This window comes from Amia ocellicauda, chromosome 7 (genome assembly GCF_036373705.1).
Source record: "Amia ocellicauda isolate fAmiCal2 chromosome 7, fAmiCal2.hap1, whole genome shotgun sequence".
NCBI lineage: Eukaryota > Metazoa > Chordata > Actinopteri > Amiiformes > Amiidae > Amia > Amia ocellicauda.
The window spans coordinates 9655950-9680729 of NC_089856.1; the positions used below are offsets into that span (position 1 = coordinate 9655950).

At 44.1% G+C, this 24780-nt stretch overlaps 1 protein-coding gene across 7 annotated transcripts; it reads left to right on the forward strand.

Moving 5' to 3' along the window:
- The first annotated feature begins 258 nt into the window (after window positions 1-258).
- Window positions 259-24641, forward strand: tfcp2 (transcription factor CP2). Of its 7 annotated transcripts, none has more exons than XM_066708272.1 (18): window positions 259-474; window positions 840-1088; window positions 9018-9169; window positions 10031-10107; window positions 10707-10812; window positions 11363-11469; window positions 12390-12542; window positions 13594-13704; window positions 14119-14207; window positions 14491-14539; window positions 15371-15472; window positions 17214-17255; window positions 18043-18136; window positions 18492-18582; window positions 18930-19114; window positions 19934-20076; window positions 21431-21482; window positions 21749-24641. In XM_066708272.1, exons 2-18 carry the CDS (start codon window positions 967-969, stop codon window positions 21784-21786), a joined length of 1713 nt encoding a protein of 570 aa, XP_066564369.1. In that variant the 5' UTR covers window positions 259-474; window positions 840-966; the 3' UTR covers window positions 21787-24641. The 7 variants fall into 7 exon arrangements, with proteins under 7 accessions (XP_066564369.1, XP_066564373.1, XP_066564371.1 ...); XM_066708276.1 differs by having other exon boundaries at window positions 18930-19039; XM_066708274.1 differs by having other exon boundaries at window positions 259-468.
- The last annotated feature ends 139 nt before the right edge of the window (window positions 24642-24780 follow it).

The window sequence follows — 24780 nt, forward strand, 5'->3', positions numbered from 1 at the left end:
GACATCGCAAAAAACCGTAAACAAAACACTCTGCGCCTTTAAAAAACAGAAACCGCTCTTCCCACCCATTTCGCGAAAACGTCATCATTCATTTCCCTCTCCGCGGAAAGTCCCGCCTCCTATCCTGAAACGCCGGGCGTGATTGGTGCAGGATCGCCACAAAACTCGGAAGCCCGGCCGTGATTGGTCGACCCCTCTGTTATTCCGGAGCCGGGCGTGGCTAGCGCTGCGGGGTCAAATGTTTCAGGTAGGTAACTTCCTCCATGTTGCTCAGACGGACTGGGGAGAGAGGAGACGAGGGCCGGCGGATAAACAAACCCGCACAATGCGCAGTGCTGTAGACATTTCCTAGTTTACACAGAAGGGGATCTCCCGCCTAGTGTGAGCTGTCTATTCACCCTCCCCGATCCTGATTTCAGTTGTTTTTGCATTGCAACCTGTTTATCGTGCGGTGCGGAGAAGAATGCGGTGCATGTAAACTTTTTTCTTTTCTCCCTTTTCTTCTCGCCAGCTGTCTAGCATTAAGGGTTTGCGTTTGTTTTTAAGTGGGGACATTAAAAAAGGTGTATTTGTAACGGGGGGGGGGGGATTTTGTTTAAGGTATAGGAGCAGCAACAAAGGGGATAAACGGAAATAGTGTGTGTTTGAAGAAGCATTATGGTGGGAGCGAGTTAAGACGGATATTTTGACTTTTGTTGCATACCTGGACAGCAGCACATACTGTAGAAAGCGTTAGTAAATATCGACGTGTGTGTGTGTGTTATTAATATCATAGTCCAGGCACGTCGGGGTGGCCCGGTTTCTTGGGATTGACGTGTGTGTTTGGTGTCTCTGCTCAGGCACAATAAGAGAAGCCAGGAGCCCGCGTAGCTGCCCGTCCCGTCTGGAGTTGGACTTCTGCCGCGGCGTGCTGTCTCCGGCCGGGCTCGACTCGGACTCGGACCCGAGGCCCCGCTCTCGTCGGCCATGGCGTGGGCGCTGAAGCTGCCGCTGGCGGATGAGGTGATCGAGTCGGGGCTGGTGCAGGACTTCGATGCCAGCCTCTCCGGGATCGGGCAGGAGCTCGGAGCCGGGGCGTACAGTATGAGGTATGTGGCCTGGGAGTTGTTAGAGTAAGAGGCTGGCCGTGCGGGGAGTGGATGCGGGGGCGCTGGGATCGCAGGTCGCACCGATCTGCACCTCTGGACCAATGACGGGACGGGCGAAGGGCAGGTCTGTGCAGAGGAGCGGGGTATTGGGCAACTACCGCCTTGTCAATCCGCAGTCCTGAAGTTTTCAATTCTGTACACCCAGACACACGACGTATGCTACCTCTATTTAAGTCTCATTTGTGTCCTGGTGGTGGGGGGTAAGGAGGGGTGTTTACATCCAGCTACATCAAAGCTGCCCTCCTTGGGAATCTCCCACTTGTTGCTTTCCTGGATCCCTCCACCCAAACGGGAGGAGTGTTCAGACAGAAGGCTCCTTTTCTGTGTGCATTTATCAGTTTCACACTAGATGACATGTGGCTTGTGCTCTTTACATCTATACAAGTCAGCTTCTATATATTGTTACATTGTAGTCGATCAATACAGCACTTGTAAGAGGGAGCAACCTGTTCAACAGACCAGTTTACTAGTAATTCACAGAAATGTACGGCTTAACTGAAATTTAACTGAAACTTTCGCCACAGGCCCTACTCCCCCCCCCCCGCTTCCTGAAACTAGTTTAACAGATGCAGTTTTTGGTGTATTCGTTCAGGAGTTGATCTTCCCAATTGGATTAGGGTATTTTAATAGGCAGGGTAACCATTTGCTCACTTTACATGCATATGGGACCCCAGCCAAATTATTTCTGAAACTGTAGTGTTGACTGGGCAGGGTTTGATTTGTGTGGTTGTTTTAAAGTCCCCATCTCCAAGTATCTTGAAATGTTTGGATGTTATAGGACTTCTCTTACTAAAAATGTATGTGCTGCCCCTCATTTCACTCATACCTCCTTTTGTAAGAACCCTCTAACTTTGAGATTGTGCTGGATGGTTAGATATATTTGCAGTGCTCTTGAAATATTGTCAAGATTGTGTTCGCTCCCCTTCATCAAGGTTGAGTGCTTCTTATCGCTTCTCGACCCCTCACCCTCCCCATTCAGACTTGCCTGTTTGTGATCTTCACAACCACTACAGAACTGTCCGCTTCACAGGCGCAGAAGATCTAGGCAAGTTGGGTATATAGTGAATAGGTAGAGCTGCAATTTAAAAGGGTTCACCTTGATGACCAGAGGGTTGTCCAATCTTAAAAGTATTTGTGGAAATATTTTTAATGCATTTGACCCCAAGTGTGGTGATCAATCATCAAGGATGATAGCCTTGAGATTTAGTATAAATGTAAGTACAGGAGATTCACATCATGATACAAAAAAAACCTCTTTTGAGGTTTCTTAAGCTCTAATATATGTAGCCTAAAGATGCTTTGCACAATTTTTGCAGTTTGCATTTGAGTTTATGATCGTTATTCACCTGTTTACCAGAGTACTTTTTTTTTTTTTTTTTTTTTTAAATCTGCTGATTTTCAAGTTATCCGCACCTTATTTATAATTTAAGATGTGCTAACTAACAAAACAAAAAAAACTGACATGAAGGAAAGCACTAGTCTCACCTTTCTCTTGTTTCTAATCCTGGGATTGAGACCACAGATATCTTGTGAGACGACTGCCTGGCTTTCCTACTCTTTGTAACACGACAGTGGTAACCAGACTTCGTTTCTCTTTACTGATTTGATTTTCTTTTTCTGGTCTTTGATTTTGTCTTTAGCAGTTCAATTATTGGGCTGTGCAACAGTCTTTGAGCCGAAGCAGTGAATGTCATTGAGGAAAGCGTGGTACGATGGCTGTATTCGAGAGTTATTATACACAATCCTGTTGAGAACTGCACTATAAAGCAATGGCAGCGCAAGGTGGATCAGTTGCTGGTGCAGAAAGCTGAACTGTGGCTTCTGTTGGAAGGCAAGCCAATCTTGGGTGTCTGCGTTTCGAACGGAAAGGGTTACTCGGGTTAGGCTCCACTGGATGAAGTGGTTATTAAAAAAGGATGGAAGCGACAAACCCAAATGGTTACAATCACATGTAGTTACAACCTTTATCCTTCTCCCTGTACCCCCTCTCTCACCTTCCCTATCTTTCCCATCCCTCTCCTCACTGTCCTGAATGCCTCTGTTTAGCCCGTGACCTCTTCATTTCTATTAACAATCTTTGTCACTATCAAGGGCAAGTAAAGAAAAACAAAACAAAGCAAACACACCCCACTGAAAGCACAGACGATTACTGTCAATACATTAAGTTGGCCGTACAGGGTTACAAAGCTGTTTTCCCGAGCAGATGTCCACCTGCCTCGACAGATCAGGTTTATGGTTTTCATTAGCATGCACATCCATTATTGTGTTTGGGGCCGGTCGTGCGCTAAAGGCTGGTCACCATGGTGCTCTTGCTGGAATTGAGTGTTTTTGTAATCGCACACTTGCAAAAACATGTGACCGTGTCCTCCCTATCGTCTGATGGCATAGTCTGTCTAGTGGTCTAGTTACCCTCTACTGTCACTGCTACCAGGATTTTCTGCACTTCATGCTTGTATCACGTTCAGTGGTTTTGGCAGGGTGGGGGGGACTAGTTGCAATTCCTGCTACTTAGCAGCTTAATCCATTCCAAGTTGTCTAAACTGTAGGAGTCTTTAGCTGATGGATGATTAGATTATTTTGGAAAAGAGCTTTTGCTGTAAGAAGAAATTCTGGGCAACCACCTTCTTCCAAAGTGAACTCCCCAGCCGCTCTTAATGTTCCCTGTAGTGGGATCATACAGTTGGTCTCTCTCCAAATGTCATGCCGTTCTCTCCAGTCTTGGGGACAGCAATCGGGGACACGTGTAACAGTATCTGAGAGTGAGTAAGTTGACACATTACCCAAGTCTCTGCTCCCAGTGTCAACCTTCAGAAGAGCTCCACATGTGCTTTAGACCCTCTGCAGAAGCAAAAGGAAGCAAAAATGGAAACTCCAATTTACCTGTGAAGAGCTTGTGGAGAAACTTACAAACTGTCCCTCCGAGAGCGGCCTATACGGCACCCAGTGAGCGACCTGGTGAAGGCCGAGCACCTCCTCTTCAGTAATTGCCCATGACTCGTTTGTGGTGTCCAGGATGGGAGGGTGACCTGGCGATGAGTTTGAACTGGGACAAGATGAATCTCTTTTTGTGCAAGAGGTGTGTATTCTTTGGCTTTGTTTGGCACCTAGCAACTGTGCTTGGAGCCCCAATCTCCAGAGGTTTCAGAAACCTTTTTTGTTTTGTGAACTGTTATAGATTTATTTCTTTGAATTAGGTATTTTCCCCTTCGCTATATAGTGGCAGCAAGTAGTATAATGTTTAAGAGTTTCAACGTTAAGTGAGCACACACAAAATCAACAATCTTCCATCCTACTCTCTATCTGAAGTGCCTTTTTGCAAGCCTAACCTTAACAGTCTCTGGGAATTCAGAATAAGACTGTTGAATAGTTAACATCTGGGCACATGTCTTCTAGGTGTTTCAGAAGCACTGGGCAACTTAGTCACAATGAAAATGAAGTGAAATGGCAGTAGTGCTGTAGTAAATCGGCTAAAGAAGCATTTTAGGCTCTCCGCTATCAAATGCACTTCTGTAATGCCTTAATCTGCATTCATAGACCTGAATCAAAAAATAATGTGGTGGTGTTTCGAATGATTCATCTCTACAGGCTGATTAAGCAGTTTTGCTGTAGATTGATGCCGTTCTGTGTGCACTGCTCAGCCTCTGGAATGGCTGCTGGGATGCAGTGTTGGGTTTATTCCCTGCTGATCGGATGGGAAGGGGTCTTGTTTACAATGGTACAGTGGGCGGACGCTGAGGGGGCTCAGGTTTCGAGGCGGGGGGGTTGGCTTGCTCAGTGGAAACTTTCCGGAGGTAAACTTGCAGAGCTGTCTGCTATGAGCATGAAGCATTTACTGATTGAGGACATCTAAATGTGGTTGTGTGTATGTGTATGTATTCCTATGTACATGTATATAAATGTAAGGTGAGTGGAAACGTTCAGGGACTGAGTGCATCTAATGGACTAAAAAGGGAGGGTGATAAGATGGCACTAGAACACTATTCCCATAGTACAGATGGCATTGGTGCTTTATTCCCCCCCCCAAGCCTAAGTTTGCTAAACTACTGGGGGGAAAGAAATCACCTGTTGCTTCCAAGTGATTCCAAACAAATAAAAAACTGTAGGGTCTTAAATTTAGTAACTGAAGTTATTAATATGCTTAATTAGAACATCATTCAGTTTACACAACACAAGCCACGGTGAAAATAGTGTTATATGTATCTATATATACTTCTTGAACTGCTGAGGAGGTGCACATAAATGTCACTGAGTCTGAGCTCCGTTCCCTGTTGATCTTGGTGAGGATTGGGACATGGATGCGCTCTTTGTTGGCTGTACTTTCTCAAGCACTCGTGCTCATCTGTTTGCACCGCTGTGTCCTTATTTACAGTGATCGCACCGAGGAAGAACGTAGAGGCTTGCCCTGGATAACGCAGTTGGAAGTACTGAGGGGAATATTTTGTTCTACAGTGTTAAAACTTGGGAATGAAATATTTAAAGACTTGCTATACGGGGTTCCTTGAATACTAGACGTCTCGCATGCCACTCAGTCTGATCTGTGGCAGTTTCAGACAGTGAGGAGAGATCAGTGTGGTGGTGTTCCAGAGGACGGGAGCACCTGCTGGTCTTTCGTGGCAATCCTGATGAAATGAGCTTCTGCGCCCTGTCCCACCTTGGCACTGCCACGGCCGTTTTTTTTCCTGTGCGGTCTTCAGTCCTGCTAACCTGTGCTTGGTGTTTCTCGACCCATATTTTGCTTCAGATTATCATCTCTTTCTAAACTGGGAAGCTGAAGAGCAGGTGTGATGGGCCAATTTTAAAAACAAACAATCATTTCCAGTCACTTGAGAATCTTTTACATTTTTTTTTTTATGGTTTATTGGTATAAGTGAGTAAACATTTTCATTCCTTTGTAGACCTTGTATTGTTTTGTTCCTACATCTATGTACTCTAATTAGATATCAGAAGCTAAACAACTGAATAGAATGATCTTTTTTGCTGTTGTTTAATACGTCCTAGAGATTTATAGAAGAATTTTTTTGGGGGGGGGAAATGCCAGATTTTTTTTTTTTACCTTGTTGAAAGTTTTATAATTGCTCATAACACCAGTATTGATTTGCTATCCCACAGCCTGAATATGAATTACTCTTCATGCCACTCTGGGGAAATGAGGAAATAAACTGTGGAACACCATGCACCTCTCATTCTGACACGGCAGTGTGGAAGACGTTGCCATGGCAGTGGGTGATGTAACAATGACGAATAGTGGTTATGTGACAATGATCAGATGGTTTTGAGATACTTTTTAGTTGTAAGATAACAGCCCGATAAACATATAAGTTACATATCCATATAAGTGGTAACTTCATTTTTATTTTTATTTTTTCCCCCCATAGCAGTTTTTTTTTCCACTTCTTTTTAACCTTGTTGCTGAGAGTGCACGTGTGAGATTCCTAACCTTTTAATGGTCAATCTTGAGATTGAAAAATTAATCCCTCCATATTTTTGGTCCAAAGGCACCACACTGATAGACTTCCAGCTACTGTGCTGAAAAATTATGCCCAGCTCTCTTGGTTACACAGCGTTACAGAGTGGCACCGGAAAGACAGGATTGCAGCAGTGCAGGATGACTCAACACGGCAGATGTAGTTGTCTGAATATCCGGAGAACACAGGAAAAAACAGAAGTGGAAGGGGGTGGGGGTAGGACTGCAGATAGTGTTAATCGGCAGTGTTGAAGCTGCGGGGTCCGGCGTTCTATATTTAACTGTTGCACCCGTCTCCCCTTTGATGGCAGTCTTCTGTAGTGTCAAGAGCAGAGGGATTAGCTATCTGCGCACTTGCACCTTGGTTCTCAACCTTACTGCTAATCACTAAATTACAAATCCCAGCTGTGCCTGATGGTGGATTTCCATTGGGTAGGCAAGAAGCTATCAAGTTATAAATTTATAACTGCCCAAGGTTGATGAAAATCCTTACTTATGGTGTGGATGGTTTGCAGACAAAATCCACTGTAAGAACTCAGTCATTACCCCCCCTTAAGCTATTGCTTCTGCTATATTCTCCTTCTCCTTCTGCTGTGTCATGGATTGGTACAGCAAAAAAACTGAAAATGGGAATTGAATCAATGCTGAAAGATAAAGATAACTATGATAATGTGAAACCCAAAAAGGTGCCTTGGTTTTAATTTAATCCTGTGACTATAGAGTACTAATCTGTTCATTGGAGGCAGAGCTGATCCAAGTGTTCGTGCTGGGGGCATTTTTGCTGACCCGTCTGCGTTCTTAATTTGTTCCACAAGTTGTGAAGAGTGCAGACTTTTCACATTCATAGCATGGATGGCGACACAAGTACCTGCTGTTAAAGAGGCAAGGTGACAGGGCTTGCATTTGTGTTTTTCAGAATATTGTATATCTTTGCAATCTATTGGAGCAGGACTTTGGGAAGCCTTAGTTTTTGTTCTTCCTCCTTCAAGGTAGATGAGCAGATTGGCCTGCCTGCGTCAGTCTCACTCATACTCTGCTCTCTACAGTGACAGCTCGGGTGGTTAGTCGTGACTGGTTTGGTGTGCCGTGTTGTTTCCAAGGAAACCAACAGATCTAAAATGCTCACACCAGCCCTCCCTTCCCCAGCCCTGTTTGTTCTGCTATTTCCATCTACGGTCTTTGTCATTAATTGTTAATTGCCCCAGCTTCCAATATCACCCAGCTAGAAATCCAATGTCTTAAGAAAATGGGAGTGCTTGCAACCTTATGGGGTTGAAAAACAGTAGGAGTACCTAACAATAGGACCCTGCCCAAGATATGTAGGATGTGCCCATGTCCAGTCATAAGTGGTTGTGCAGTGACTTGTGGGCGGGTCCATTTGAACAGGGGTAAAAAGAACCTTGTATGGCTATACTGTGGTAAGAGGGGACACCACATTCAAGCAAAGCAATCCTGTATCGAGAGACTTCCTTTTCCTGCTCGGTGCTGTCGTCTGTGATTCAGGTGTGGGCTAGAATATTTCCCATCATACAAAACTTCACAAATGAACTAGTCCCATTTGAAGTTAAGAGGAGCCGTATTCATGCAGTTTACATGTATAACGGCACTGTTTAAAAAATGAAAAAATATATAATCCAAACTAGGACCGGAAGTCAACCTGGGAAGTTTTGTACACTGGGGGGTGATTGTACCCTGCCCTGGTTATGTCCAGTGATTTGTACCTAGATGGAATTGCACAGTGAGGAGTAATTGTTGCCTCATCTATGTGACACCAATGTGAACGCACTTCCTGAAAATACCCAAAGTGTCATAGGAAATTAGAAAAATCACTGTTTTTGCAGTGCACAATCCTGCAGGTTTTATAGGGTCTCTAAATCGTCAGTCACTGAACACCTCAAACCCATCGTATGTGTGAGTATTTAATCCCAATGATTGGCTTGAGTAAACACTTGGCAGGTTGGATTAAATGGAATCAAGTTGTCATGGTGGCCAACCATGACCAGAGTTCGCCAGCCTGTATTGGGGAACCTTGGTTAAAATGTCCTTCATCAATAATGAAGGTATACTTTCCCAGAGGAGCTTCGTAACTAAAAGGGTTGGGTTTTGTTTAGAGGTCACAAGTTTGCATTCTATGAAGCTCTCTGTGATTTCAGGAAGAGTGAGTTTTGATGGCCTGTGAAATGACAGGCTAAACCAAATCGGGGGCATGGAGAATCACACATGCTTTGAAAGAGTAATCCTATTGGGGGGGGGGGAATCCTGACTGAGCAAGCCAAGGTATTTCATTTTAGACTGGAACAGGGTGATATGATCCCTTTAACTGCCTCCCAGTCCTATGCAAGCACAATGCTCTTGAGGTATTATGTCAGCAAGCTCGACGTCTGTGCCGCTCTCCTCTCCTGCAGTGATGTCCTGGCCCTGCCCATCTTCAAGCAGGAGGAGTCCAACTTGCCTCCCGACAATGAGAACAAGATCCTGCCTTTCCAGTATGTGCTGTGCGCCTCCACCTCCCCCGCCGTCAAACTGCACGACGAGACCCTCACCTACCTCAACCAAGGTGAGGCTCCGGGGGCAGGAAACCCGCTGCTCAGTCAAGGGAAATATGACTTGGTGTTGCATGTGTTGTCAGTCACCATCGCACTGTGGTCACGACCACCTGGCTGCACTCTCCTGCTTTGTGCAGCCGGAGGGGGAGGGGCAAGTGAGTCATCAGTCAGGAAACTCTGAGATGTTTCAGATGTTAATGCATTTATTTATTTTTACAGCACATTCAGGGCTTCGCAAAATCTTTCCATGTCTTCACAGCAAATGTTAGATAAGTTGTTTTTTTTAAATCCACCATTTTGTCAGTTCAGCCACTGATTTTGATTTTTGCACGTCACTGTGTTTCTCGGCAGCCTCTGTGAAACAACTCGGTGAATCTGTCAGTGGCATCTCTTATTCTAACTGTACTGGCTGTTTCCTTGAAGTCTCCAAAAGCTGTAACATGCATAGTACATTTTGTTTTCAAGGTGCCTTGCCTTGGTCTTCCACTTTTAACCTTTTAAGTACAGTGAAAACGGCTCTAATCTCCTCTGATCTTTTTTTTTTTTTTATGTTGGGAAAAATACAGCTCAGGCTAGAAATTGTGTAACAGAATCGAAGCAAAAAAAACAATAAGTGTTGTCTAGTGAATGACAGTTTAGTTATACATTGAGTAAAAAGCAAACCCAAATTACAAGCTGATTCACCGCTATGCAAATTTCAGAGTTAATGGACTTAACTCTGATCGAGTTGGTTTTTATCTGTGTGCCACAATGTGCCAGTCTGTGTGCACAGATGCATCCAAAGTGTGGAATGGATAGATGTCCATCGCAGGGGATCTCGGAGAACAGCTGCTGTCCAGTGTTGCAAGTGACCCTCTCATTCTGTGTTGCAGGGCAATCTTATGAAATCCGAATGCTGGACAACCGGAAGATGGGCGAGTTGCCGGAAATTACCGGCAAGATGGTGAAGGTGAGCGCTGATGGTTTAGTATAAATTTAACTACTATCTACTGCGCCTTTTATAGTAGTTTGACCTAAAATGTAGAAAGTTGCAACACCTACAATGTTGCACCCATTAAATGCCTGCGTGTTGGAGACTCTGCTTGTGTGCTGTATGTTGGTCAGCTGGCATGTAAGCCGAGTTTTGCTTGTATAACTCTTTCAAGGGAATGATCAAAACCAATGATCAAAAGAACTCTTAAATTCAGTAGCTGCTGTAGTTTTGAGTAGTTATCCTTCAGTTTGAATGAAAGGTTTAAACAAAAATCTATTTGAATAATAGGTGTAGGTTAATTCTTTGAGTTTTTGTTTTTGTTTACAAAGTGCTGTGGTTGATGGGGAGTTTCTCACTTTGTGCTAAGCTGCCAGGACAGGCCTGTGGGGGACCTATTAACTGTGTAGGCCAGGTAGCTTTTGTACATCCTGTGCCTTTTGAATTCATATTCTTCCTTAGGCTGTAATCCTTCCTGTACTCTGAGGTAGGTGGGTTTAGTTAGCCAAATATAATGCTAAGGGTGAAGAAAGAGTGAGGGGCCAAGGGTTAATCTTGTGTGCCCTCTCTCCTGTCAGAGCATCATTCGCGTTGTGTTCCATGACCGGCGGCTGCAGTACACCGAGCACCAGCAGCTGGAGGGCTGGCGCTGGAATCGGCCTGGAGACCGCATCCTGGACCTGGGTAAGGGGAAGGGGCATTCACGTGCATGCACGCATACACAAGTGTGAAGATGCACACAAACGTGAGCCTATAACTAGTCACTCTGGCTGATGCACTGTCTGTGTGTTTGAGAATGAGCCCCAGGCCTGGTTGTTCATCTGTCTGTGAACCATGCAACTGCATGAGAGCACTGCGCGCTGCAGGCCAGGTGTTTTTTCACAGTTCCATTTTCTGTGTGAGTTCCCACAGGTAGTGATGCAATGAATGGTTTTGTAGGTGGGGTGCGAGAAATTCTTCCTTCTGTGGACTCGGCCACATTCAGTTACATTGAGGAAAAAAATATCAGTTTTGAAATCGCCATGCTGCAGGCAGACCCATAGGCTGTGAATGGAAATCCCAGACTGCGGCCAGGTGCTATAGATAAAGATCAAATACAAATCTGAAGACCGTGGGTTAAGTGAGAACCACTGCTATAGGCTGACCCACTCCAGGGTTTACCAGGTCATGGCTATCCCTGTGCTTGGATGTTTTGTCTACCTGTTGTAACATTTTTTTTTTTTCCTTGCTGCAGATATCCCCATGTCAGTGGGTATGATTGACCCCAGGGCCAACCCTACTCAGCTCAACACTGTCGAGTTCCTGTGGGACCCGTCAAAGAGGACCTCTGTGTTCATCCAGGTATGGAGCCCGTGCTCAGGCAATTGGGCCTCCTAACGTCTGCATGCCCATGGCAGCAGCGTCTTGTGATTTACCCTCCTGTATGTGGCTCTTATTTTTGCCCTGTTTTTGTATTTTTTTCTTTTCAATCTGATGCAGGAGGAACCAATTAATCCTGTGCTGTATTATCCCAGCAGTTTTCACAGACTCACTGTGTTAGGTCAGTGCTGTGAACCCTGAGTCCCTCATGACAGGGGGAGAAGATCCTGTGAAATGGCAAACTTTCAAAACCTTTCAATGTTTTGGCAAGCCTTTGTCAAACCAAGCTCTAGTCATTAAACACTCCTAAGCAGTCTGTGGTTTCCTCTGCTTCTCTGGAGATAAAATATATTTTAATCATATTGGGTTAGTGTAACACCAGAGCACATTCTGTCCTCCTACTGTATTTAACCCTTTATACTTCGCCCTATTTTTCCTGTTATTTTCCTGTTGATTTAGCGTTGTCCAGCTCTTTCAAAGTTTGTTCCATATGCATTTATGTATCAAATTAAAGAAAAAATAAATAATTTTAAAGCCAATAAATAACTTGCAAATGGGAGCAATAGAAAACTTGTAACTACGGACTTAACTACTCCCAGTTCACTAGCTCCCTTTACGTATCCTGTAGTTGCACCTTATGCCCACGTAATTTGATGGGAACTTTGCGTATGCCCATGTAATTTTGGAAGAGCTTGCATATACCCTCATAAAATTTTGTGTAACTAATTATGTTGTCTGTACGCCATTCCATTCAGGTGTGTAATTGTTAGCATATTTGGACTGAAAACCACAAGGCATTTGAATGCTTCCTGGACTGGGAGGTCACAGGTCACGGGGCGATCCCGTGGGTGCCCGTGTGTACCAGCCCTCAATCGTGTTGTTTGTGGGCCTGTCTTGTCCAGGTGCACTGCATCAGTACGGAGTTCACCATGCGCAAACATGGGGGTGAGAAGGGCGTCCCGTTCCGCATCCAGATCGACACCTTCAAGGAGAACGACAACGGAGAGTACACTGAGCACCTGCACTCAGCCAGCTGCCAGATCAAAGTGTTCAAGGTGAGTTGGGGGTGGGGGGGGGGGGTACTCGAGGTGAAGGCTCTAGAATTGGGGGACTGTAGAATGTGTTGTATTGAACATACCTGGCAGCCTCTGTTTTATTTGAGAGCAAGAGCGAGTCACAGAAATGGAACATACACATTAGTGGGGTTTTCTATATAACCCCTAGATCTTATTGTATGTTATGCAAGCCACCATGGAGCTGTTATTGCCCAGGAACAGACACGGGCATTACCAGGGTTTCAATTTTGCAATGGCAAAAGGCAGTGGTTTGGTTAGTCCAAATTACTTATTTTTTGCTCTAATTTTGGTTAATTTGATATTGACAGTGGTATTGATACTTAAGGGCTAGTGTGAAGTAGGTTAATGGTTATATTGTTTTCCGTAGCTCTGTGTTAGTGCTGGGCTGCAGTCTGAACTGTTAATACTTGGAGCTAATACAAGATGGTATATTTCTGCTTAGTGGCTTTTGTCGGTCTGCAGTTTCTCAAATTACTTTTAACAAAGCTGACCCTTGGGGACTTCGGCATATAATCTGCCTTCGTCTTGCGGCAGAGAAAAATCTTGCTCTCCTTTCAAAATTTAAACTCTAATTTAAGAATACATTTTCAACAAATTTATATTTAGTATAGCACCCTTCACAGGGTAGCCACGGAGTGCTTTACAGATTGAATATTAACAAATAAATAAACCAAACTCTTATAGGATGGTAGATTGTTCTAGGAGAAAATAAATCTGAGCCAAGGCCTCCCCTCCTGGCAGTATAATTATATGATGCAGCAGCAAGAACTGTTTTGTAGTACGTCTAGAGACAATTTAAAAAACAGAAAAAACCCTCTGAAAGCCATCCAAATATAGCTTTTTTTTTTTTTTTTTTTTTTGTCCCCGGAGGGAGAAGAATAAGGGTCTCAGTTGAAATTGCACTGAGAAGGACTCCCCCACCAGCCTGCAGTGCATTAACATGCCTTCAGTGATTTTTATGTACATGTATTTTTTAACTGTGCATTTACTTTGTTTGCCTGTTCTGCTTTTCCTTCCCATCCAACCTCAGCCTAAAGGAGCGGACAGGAAACAGAAGACAGACCGAGAGAAGATGGAGAAGAGGACACCGCAGGAGAAGGAGAAGTACCAGCCGTCGTACGAGACCACCATCCTGACTGAGGTCAGCATTGGGCACCGACCCTCGCAGGGCTGGGCGGGATAAGGGTTTTAAACATGACAGACCTCCCTGCCACCCCGTGGGTTACCATAGTTAACCCCCAATGAGTGAATGGCCGCTGCCGTTTCGTGTTGTTCAATTACTTAAATGAAGCCTTAACTGAAGTATTGCTTAAAAAAAAAAAAGAGGCTCATTTGAAGCTTTTCCATTATATTAAATGGTTAGGGGACTATAAAATGACACAAGGCACTTGAAAACGCAAACCTTTTGTTAACTAAATGGTTTACAAAGACTAAACTGGAAGTTCAGAGAAGGTTCCAGCTGATCTCTCTGGGACTGAATTGTCACGGTACAGCGGGGCCTCGGACCCGGGCTGAAACCACTGGCATAATGGAATAGTTTCTCTTCCTCCCACAGTGCTCTCCATGGCCTGAGATTTCCTATGTGAACAACTCCCCCTCTCCAGGCTTCAACACCCCGCACAACAACTTCCCTGTAGCAGAGGGGTAGGTGACTGGGAAGCGGGCAAGACCCTTCGCCACACACGTGCACTAAAATCTCAAATTACCTTTTGAAAGTTTGCAAACATTTCTGCAGTAATTCATTTGAAGTAGGTTGCAATCCTTAGTTTAAAAAAAACAGATTATTTGTAAAAAAACAATCTGATGTACTTGGATATATTCAGAACTCATGGTATCCCAATTTGCCTTTGTCTCTGATTTGTACTTGGCTGGATTGCTTTTGATTTAGTGGTGTTTTTCAGCGGGTTTCTGTTTCCCTGTTTTCCAGTAACGGTTCCCCCAATCACCAGCCAGAGCCAGTGGTCCAGGTGGCCGATGTAAGTGTATTCCTGTGCGTTGTGTGTGTTGTGTGGATGCGAGGGACTGGGGAAGACTGGTGTGGCAACTGACCCACCAGCATGGCCTGGGAGTGTGCGCACCGGGTGTGTATCTGTCTGTGGACGCTATAAAGAAGAGGCAACAATGACTTCCATTGTTAATAAAATGATTTCCTGGATTTGAAACCCTGTAGCATGATATAAAATGGTCAAGAGTAACATAACTTTAATATGAGCTCAACAGTAAGATCATAAACACGCGTCAGAAAGCCTGTCAATTTTTTATATGCAGCAAATAAGACAGTGGAGGATACGATGGCTCCCAGTGTGCAAACTTCCCAGATTGACTTCCCATTTGTATTGTTTGTCCATTTAAAACATCTGTTAGACATGTTGGCTGCATCACTAAAGCTCCTATGTATTTCAACAAGGTGGAAGTGTTTGAATTGTACCAAACGTTACCTTATCTGTCCGCTTTGTTTGACTCTCCCAGAACTTCCGACGTTGAGTGTTTGGCGCTTGTTAATGACATCACTGTTGCTCTTGTGTTAAGGTGACGTAACAATTTGAAACCCAAAGCTCTGGTGTGATCTTTTTGGTAATGCGCACTGCATTGGCAATTTTAACTGAATTGAAAAAAATAAAATAAACGCAGTGAAATCCCATGATCTCCCAATATCCTACTGCTCCAGAAGCTGAAGTTTCCTAAGGCTGATTACTGCCTTTGATAGGGGTGCAGTTGTACACCTTGTCCTCACTCCAGCTTTCCTGCCCTTGAGTGGTGGAAAGCAGGGTCTGTAAAAGTAATGCAAAATAAATTCCCTTTGGTAGTGTATCCATCAGACAGTGCCACAGATGGACGCACACCCGGTAGACGTCTCCTCCTGTTTCACGGGCAGAATGCTGACCTCTCCTACCCAGTCACTTTCACAGGCATGTTATTATACTGATTTAACCCTCCTTTTTCTCTTTCTGTAATGATTGAATCCACCAGGGGGCATATTGTATTAGCTGTGGAGTGTAGTACTGAACCTGCGGTGTACCTTCATTTATTCAGACCTCTCACGTGTGAATGTATTTGCTGGTAGCACTGCAGGCTAGTGTTTGGGCTTTGAAAACCAAGGCCGCACCGTAGGGATGTTTCCTGTTCTGGACACTTCTGCCTCATCTCTTGGTTAAAAATTAGCTCTCTTTGACTCGCTCTACTTTTCCGACATAATCTTGCAATATTTTACTTGGTCCACTGTATTCTGTAATTGGGCCCAAGGCACCTTGAAATGAGAAATTACAACCTGTTGCTATACTTTCAACTTTTTTGGCTGGGGATTTTCTTTTAAAATTAATACAAGTACCCTATTCATCCACAGTATATTCACAGTTTTCGTCTGAATTGTAGCATTTCAGGCCTTCATGAATGACATTCGAGCAACAGACCCTATCAACTTACAATCTAAAACAGTGCAAATTCACTCTCAACCTACATTTTGTGTGCAATTTGTGTTGGCCATAATTTCCTATTAGAGCCTCCTGCAGCCAGAAACCTCATTCTATGTGTTTTGGATACCATGGCAGTGAAGCCACAGACCTGTCAGTGGGGCTTCATAGCAGTGAATTTGCCTCAACTTGTAATGATAGAAGTGAATATTTAGGAGGACAGGGGGAAATGGAGGAAGCCAAATAAGGGAATATATTTGACCAGGAGATGTCCAGTGAATGTGAAGAGTTCAGAAGCCCTTAACACAGGCCAGATGTCCTTCTGTTTGGTACCACCAGATCTCTCCCAACCAACCAATCAGTGTTTAGGCCAGAGGAACTGATCTTCCTCTTTTAGTAGCCCAAATCCAGAAACTCCTCGCTCCCTCCACCCCAGATGTGTAAACTTCCTATTTGATAACTAATCGGGTCCATTCAAGCTGGACTGGTTTTGTACACACCTGGTTTAGTACGGTTAGACCAATGGTATTCGGTAGTCTAACTTTGCTAATGGGGATATCAAAACCAACAGGTACCCAGACTGAATACTTCTCTCTCTGCATCTGTGTGTAATGCAGGTTGGCCCTGAAGTGCAAAAAGAAAACCATGCATGTAAAAAAAATAACATGTTTTTGCGTTTGTTTTGTACTTCAGGGCCACCTTAGTAATGCACAGTGTAAAATCTTCAAGAACTCTGACATTAGTTTAGGCTTCAGACCAATTTTAGCAGTTAATTCCTAATATGTAATGGCTTTATAACTTTGGCTCCCACGCTCCTTGTAAACAGAAGTGATCTTTAGTAGTATCCATGCAACCTTTTTTCTGCTCCCGAGCACTATAACTATTCTATCCAAAATCCCATTGCAAATTAATTCTTCCATGCTGATGTGGTTGGGAGGGGGGGGGGGTGGAATCCACTGGTTGGAGATGAAAACTTCCAACCATATTTAATATAGTAAAAGTTTGCATGGCACACTAAGCAAGATATCTTGAGCCCTAGTATTTTTATGAATGTGTGGGAGTGCCAGGCTCTGCTCTGGGGTGTGTTTCTGTGTTGTCTCTGACCCCCCCCCCCCCCCCCCCCCCACTGTATTATTTTATTTCTGTATGGGGTAGGGGGGGTGTAAGTGCTGGGGCATAGAGGACTGCATTGAGAATAATCAAGTAAAGTTGTAAAATTGAGAGCAATTCTGCCTTACAGTTATCCTGCCATCTTCTTAGGAGAGACCTTGAAACCTCCCAGGTACATATGACTTTATTTCCTGCTTTTTAACCACAAAGACAGTTATTGCTCACCCGGGAGGGAGGGAGATGTGTGGTGACCGGGGTCCCTGTGTTCGCACCGCTGGTATTCTAGCATCCTGTGTGGGCACTTACTGAGGATGACTGACTGCGAGAGGGCCTTCCTCTGCAGTTGTAATGGTTATCTGCCTTTGAACAGAGTTTGAACAAATGCAGTTTCTTGAGAACTAGTAATCCTAATTAAGTTCAATAGTTTACACCCTCTGGCATATAAGAGCCTTTTTTATTACTGAAGGGATCCAAGTACTAACAAGGTCACTTTCGCCTGTTTTAAAGTAATCTGTGAAACGTCCTCATTCATTTTTACCTTGCTTTAACGTGCAAAGCGGATTTGTTTTGTAGTAGGATTTACTTGTATATTCCCCCACCTTTCCACTTTTGTCATTTTCAGTATGCATTGCTGTATTAAATGCACATAATGTATTTCAGTTTTAATGGAGACAGTGGAGGGGGGTGGGGGAACTCCCTATGGATCATGTAAGATGTTAGTTCTGTCCCTCATCCTCATTGGGGAACCACAGGGAAATGTAAATACTAACCTTTTCAAGTTGACTAGCTGTGCATGTATGTCGGTGTCAATTGTTTGATAGTGGACAGGATTGAGGTGTGAGGGTCAGGGCCTCCTGTTTGTTGGAGGCAGTGCAGTGGAGGACTGCTGGCCTCAGTACACTCTCCCTCTCCCTCTCCCTCTATCCCCCCCCCCCCCCCCCCCTCTCTTTAACTTTTAGAATCTGTTGCCCACGGCGACGCCGCAGGAGGCCCAGCAGTGGCTGCACAGGAATCGCTTCTCCCCGTTCTGTCGCCTCTTTACCAACTTCTCGGGTGAGATGCTGATCAGGCCGGGGGCATCTGTTCGTTGGCAGGGGAAGCACAGGGTACAGGGCAATGTAACGGGGCTGGAGTCTATCCATACACAACCCCCCCACCCGGACAGACGCTCACAGGGCCCAAAAATGTCTGCCGTTTTAGTATTTAGAGTAAGAACCCCGTCAGTCTGCTTTATTTTATATCATTTATCGGTTTTAGATCTCTCTAAGCGCAGTGAAAGAGGTTCTTGTACATCGATATGAATATTCCTTCCCTCGCTGCAGGCTTCCTCAGGCCGAGGCTTTGATAGGGGTGAAGGCTGAACTCTTGGGCTTGGCCAGGTTCTCACCCAGCTTCTCTCTCCCTCCAGGTGCCGACCTGCTGAAGCTGACCAGAGACGACGTCATTCAGATCTGCGGCCCAGCGGACGGCATCAGACTCTTCAATGCACTGAAAGGCCGGTGAGTGTTGCCCTGCCCCTCACACACTGTGCCAGCTGCTCTGAGAGACCGGTGTTCGTGTCTGTACAGGAGGGCTCTCAACCTAGGAGGTGTCTTCCACCCCTTTTGTATTAAAAAAAGATTGCACTCAAAGGAATAAATACATCTTCCTTTTAATGCCTCATTTTCAAATAATTAGGTTACCCACTGCCAGATACCAGAAATACTCTGCACAATCCCCTCCCTCATAGGAGCTCTCAATTTCTTAACCCAGTTATTTGAACATTCACACAAGTGTGGGATTATTTAAAGGTTGGTTTTTAGTGACTTAAAATATTCTGTCTCTCTCTGTGTGTCTGTGTCTCTAGGGTGGTGCGGCCGAGGCTGACGGTGTACGTGTGCCAGGAGTCCCAGCAGGGCCGAGACCAGCAGCTGCAGAAGCAGGAGAATGGAGACGCAGCCAACAGCACTTTCTTCGGTGAGCCCGAGGGCCCTGCACGGGCTCCCTCTAATGCACGATGCAAAATGATGTATTGGGATGAGTGTGACCTGTGTAAGTCACCTTGTGTAAAGCCACATTCATACGTATTAATTTCTTACTGTCCTACTTGGCACGCTTGTGTTGAATACTGTATCCTGCCATAGATCATGAACATGATTAGCTGACTGGGCAGTTCCTGTATGTTTAGTTCAAAGGCACAGGAATGAAACAGAGCAGCTTTTGAGAAATCGGCCCCTTGCTGATGTTCTCCGATTTGTATCAATGTATTTTCTATACAATGCAAGCATGGTGTGTTGGAAATGGAAAGCAGAAGGGGAATGTATAATAAATACTTAATTTCATCTGGCTTTTTGTTAGAAGTCGGTTTACGTTCATCTTCACTAAATAGATGGAATCATAGCTCAGCATAACAGACAGTTTTACTACTTCACTTTATTTATATTCATATTTTGAAATCTAAATATTGCGGTTATTGAGTTGGCAAAACTCAATAAATGCCCAGTCTTGTGCCATTCTGCCCACTGCTCTACGGTTACCTCAGGTGACCCCCACAGCCGGCTCGGCACTGCCCTCTTCTGGCCAACCTACTCTCTGCACTGCACCCCTCCTGTAAAACACTGCAGTGACAATTAACCTCAGGGTACATGCATGTGTGGTTAAATGAAACCACGCTTATATTTAGTTACAAATTACTTTTAAAATCTCAGTTAAAAGTCGTCTTCTCCTTTCTTGCTATAGGCCTTTTGACAGTCAGTCTGCCCTTAAGGTTATAATCTAAAGAAGTTTGATTTTAACATGGGTGCTTTGGCGATCGCCGATCTGTCACTCTGTCGCTGACCTGTGTGTAACGGCCCTGTTTCTCCGTCTCAGTGTATCACGCCATCTACCTGGAAGACCTGACGGCCACAGAGCTGACGGAGAAGATCGCCCAGCTCTTCAGCATCTCCCCCCGGCAGATCAGCCAGATCTACAAACAGGGGCCCACGGGCATCCATGTGCTGGTCAGCGACGAGGTGAGGGTCCCACATAACCCCCACACAACACAGCCCAGCGTTGCCAAACTCCGCCCTCAGTTTTTATTTCTCATGCACAACTGTGGCCTTAATTGAACTAATAATTTTGGTTTCTGTGACCTTCATGAAGGTTTCATTTTCCAAGTTGTTTAAATGTGAAATGTGCAACTTTTCCAGGAGATAAAAACCAATTAAAAAGCGATGTATGCGAATAACCGCTTTCATGGAGAGGTATAGTTAAGTAGCTGAGAACTCTGCAGCAAAGTTATTTTAGTTTGTTTTTTCCCCCACTAATAATGATCACCACTCTTCTGCAATGCCTGTTCCAAAAAAAGTAACATGCATTCTGTAATTTTCTTTTTAATTTCATTGACGTTCTAAATCATAAATTCCCCCCCCCCAACCCAGGAATATTCTTTACCAAATATTATTTGATTTAAATTTGTGTCCTTTGAGGTTGACCTGCTAGTAGTAGGAGGTAATAATAAAATCCATTAGTCATAAATGCCAGATAATAGGAAGCCTACCCTGTGATTCAGTTGCTGATCCAATCCGTAGATCAGTTGAAGGTACGTGTGCGTTGGAAGAGCAGGGAGTTTGTTAGTTATCCCAGCTGTTGGTTTTGTTTTTCACCTTCAAAGTGATGTATATAAGGAATATGGGGTCAACCGCTGTGCCTCAGATATTAAACAGGGTATCGGTTTCCTTTTCTTACAGCCTAGAAAATGGTGCTTTTAATTTATGCAAGAAGGCATTCGTTCAGATGGTCTTGAGTCTTACTACAGAAAGCAGCCCAGGGGCCGGATGCATAAACATAGGCTTGATCTTTCTTAGTATATTAAGTCATGCTAACGATAGACACTCGTATAAAACCGTTGCTTAGACTGGTCTTAGTCAATCATGCAATGCATTCTGGGAATTAAGACACTTTAAGAAAAAACAAACATGGCGGATGCTTCTCTACAACACAGACTATCCAAGTTCACAGTAACTGAAAATCTGTGCTAGTTACTGAAATATAATGTATATAATTTGGGGATTTCTTTTTAAAGATTCACATTTGCATTTCCGATCGATGACTGTGATCATCCAGCTTCCCAAATTCAATAAACATGGTTCTTTGCTGGTCATTTGACCATCGCAAAATGCTAAATAGTTTTATTACTGTTCTCTTTGCAATTCTACAGCATAACTGTAGTTGAAGAGAACCTCACAGGTATTTATAACTGACCCCATGTGTGGTTGAGACTCCAGTGAAATCCAGTCTATGAGCTCTGCTGTGCACAACTCACAGTCCTGGTCTCCGCATTGTGTTCTACAAGGCCTGGTTTCAGCCCTGTTTCTCTTCTAATAGATGATCCAGAACTTCCAGGATGAGTCTTGCTTTGTTCTGGACACGATGAAAGGTAAGTCAACTGTCCCACATTCAGTGAGTGAATTCATGCTCGTGCTGGGGTATAAATAGTCCTTGTAGGATGATCATAGTTGGATTAACTAATTATGTATTATTCCTGTTGATTTATATTCGTATTTGGGTGGGGTTGTGGTGGGTAATCCTACTATGATAATCACAGGAATAGAGTAAATTGTTCCCCCACGTGGCTAATTTTATAATAACCTCTTGACATGATAATGGCTATATGATGTTATAATGGATTTATTCTCCCCACAGCGGAATCGAATGATGGCTACCACATCATCTTGAAATGAAGACATTTGAGGGGGTTGTGCTGGATCTGGTCAACTCTTCTGGCCCATAACCAATTCATGGAGGTCACGTTTTTGTACAGAAGACCATCCAACTGCCTTGCGGAGCTTGGCTTTGAACTGCTGAAAGGATGGCACAGGGGCTTTGAGAGTGAAGAGGCCTCACTTCATTTTATTTTATATATATGTATATATATATCTGTGTGTGTGTATATATACATATTCATTTTACCTTCTCACCTTCTTCTCCTTGGATTCAAAGGGATTGCCCTTCACTGTCCCTGTCCCAGATGTTTTGCAAGCAGGATCCTTAGCTTCACCTTCCATCGCCTAGTCCTGCTGTAGTTCGATGTGCCAACGCCAGCACTGGCATTAATTGCCCATCTTGTTTTTTTTTTTTTTTTTTTTTTTAATGTCCTGTCCCCACCCCTGTGGACAGTGCTGTCAGTGCTACCGAACTCCATCCAGATATTTCACAAGCCAATGGATGAAAATCTGTGTGGGACAATGCCATTGGTTTAGTGGAGCCCGTTTTGAAATGGATGGAGGTTAAGCCATGAAGTGTGGCCGTCACTGACCGCTGCTCTCCTCAGCCAAGCCACCGGAGATGGCCTCTGCAAACCCTCGAAGGAACTGCGCCTCGTGGTCATTTTCTTGTACATTTTGTAAGCGTCGGTGCCGTGTAGCATAGCAACAGTCTGCATGTTTAGACACGTTAGCGCTGTCGTGATTGGGAAGAAGGGAAAGAGCCTTCATCTGTAAGCGACGTGCTCATCAAAAGCCCTTAATTACAGCTTGCTTTTTGTTTTCCGTGTCGACACAGCTGTCTGCACGGGAGATGGATTTATGTGCGAGAAAACCCTGGGGCTTAAACTCCCGAACACTGGCGCTTCCGAGATAAGCTGCCGATCCTCGCGCTCATGAATCGTGAAGCACTCTGAGGATCATGGGAGTTTGTACAAGACGCCATACAGACGTCCATGCACATGCACTATTGATGTGATTGATGGTGTTCTCTACCAGGCTGATAACGGTGCTCTGTATTCCTGACACAGCTTGCATCGTAAGGGTGAAGGAAAAAAAAAAAAAAAAAAAAAAAGACAAATATTTATTAATATTCCCCCAAACTCCCCTTACCCTCCTCCCTTCTACTTCCCCTTGTACCCTTGTATGTGTGTTTCTGAAGGTTTTTTACGATTCTAGTACGTTTTCATTTTTGTGTGTGTAATGAAACCTCAACTGCTCTAACCTGGATTGGTCCAGATCTGTACTTGAGATCAGTTGAGACTGCCTAGTAAGCAGTTGTAGGTACATGTTGCAAACCTTGTACTTCACCATTTCAGCAACTGTTAATAATCGGAGCCTTTGCATCTGTTCTGAAAAGTTTTATTTTTTTTAGATCTTTTTTAATTTGTTTGCACGTGCAAGTGTAAATATGTTTGCATGCTGACAAGTTGCAACCCCAGTAAAACCTGTAACGGGCACGAGATAAGCTCAGTGCGTAAGGGTTTTGCAAAGAATTATGGTTTCCTGGGGGTTCTGGCTATTCTTTTTATCAAGGTCTTTGAGAATAATCTTGTGGTCTTCAGTACAGCAGCGGTCTTTATTGCGCTGTAATGTGGCCGTTTAGGAACTCGGCACTGTAGCATTTCCATTACGATGCCATGATTGGTCTAACGTGCAATAAATCGGGGGCTTTGTAATTCACTTCCACTTAATCTTGTGTCTGGATGCACACTGAGGATACAGGACTCCGCTATCCCATGGAGAACATATCCCATGCACATGACAAATGTCGGCCATTCTTCCTCCATTTTGGAGGCCCTTCCAGCATCGCCTTAAGCAGAGGCTTATAGATCCTGAATATAAGACCTGTTAGTCGGTGAATAATGATGCAGCGAGGGCGCGGTCTGAACTAGCCCCAGTGAGGGCGTCGAAGTCGAAGGGTGGGCATGCGTGACAGAATGCTTCCCCTCCACCCCAGCCACGGAGACGCTGTGCAAATGACAGTGGGGGTCAGTCGAGTTTGGCTCCTAGTAGTGGCCCTGCAGAGCCCCACACTAGCCCACCACACCGCTTTTGGAATAGACAAAATCACCACTGTCATAATTGTACCAGTAATGACTCTTGGGGCAAGACACTACACTGCTTTACATACACTAGAGGTTAGTAGTATTCCAGTGTGGACCCAGGCAGAGACCTCTGGTGTGACTGGACTCTTTCATCCCATACCCTCATGTGTATAGTTATGGTAAATATTACCAATTAAGCAAATTAGTTGGATTAATTCATTTAGAGTACAGATGGAGCAAAAGCCTGAAAGTTATACTGTCCTTGAATATAGCTTTGGCCCTCCCCAATGCCCTAAAGCTATGTGAGGGGGCATATTAGCCAGATACTTTCACCTTGGGTTGTTCCTGGTAATTTAATGTAATAGGTAAATGAGGTACATTTTAGACCATCTTTATTCTATATATGTAGGCCTGCTACAGTATCATGAGTTTCAATGTTTTATTCTTTCTTTCTCTCTCTCTCTCTCTTGCTGACCTAATTTAGTAATTTCATATGGTAGAGTGAGAGAGGTACAACTGAGCATCTGTCTTCATACTGGTGACCTTCCAATAACTCAAGTTCATTGGTTTCCCGTTGAATTTTATTTCTGTAAACTTTTTTTTTTTTTTTAATCTAGTGTGTATTCAATGTTTATATTTTCTGTCTTGTGTAATGTTTTCATTTGGTTCTGAAATGGAGGATGGGGGCATGTATTTGGTATAAGTATTTTTACTTTGTCCATTTTTTTTAATGTAATATTGGAAACTGTATTCACTGGGGCAGTGAAATAAATTCCGTAAGAAATCTTTTTCTCTTCTTTTTTGTGTCTGAATAAAATGTCACTCGTTACAATTGAATAACATGTAATCTAACATTGACATCCCAGTGCCCTCCAGATCTCTCCTAATGGAATACTGTTCCAGCATTGATTTATAGTGACCCAGA

Excerpts from the sequence above, each read along its gene's own strand:
- tfcp2 (XM_066708272.1), top strand. The coding sequence starts at position 967 with ATGGCGTGGGCGCTGAAGCTGCCGCTGGCGGATGAGGTGATCGAGTCG. Across the intron at positions 1,089-9,017 it reads GCCGGGGCGTACAGTATGAG|TGATGTCCTGGCCCTGCCCA; the intron begins GTATGTGGCCTG and ends CCTCTCCTGCAG. Across the intron at positions 19,115-19,933 it reads TTGGGATGAGTGTGACCTGT|TGTATCACGCCATCTACCTG; the intron begins GTAAGTCACCTT and ends TCTCCGTCTCAG.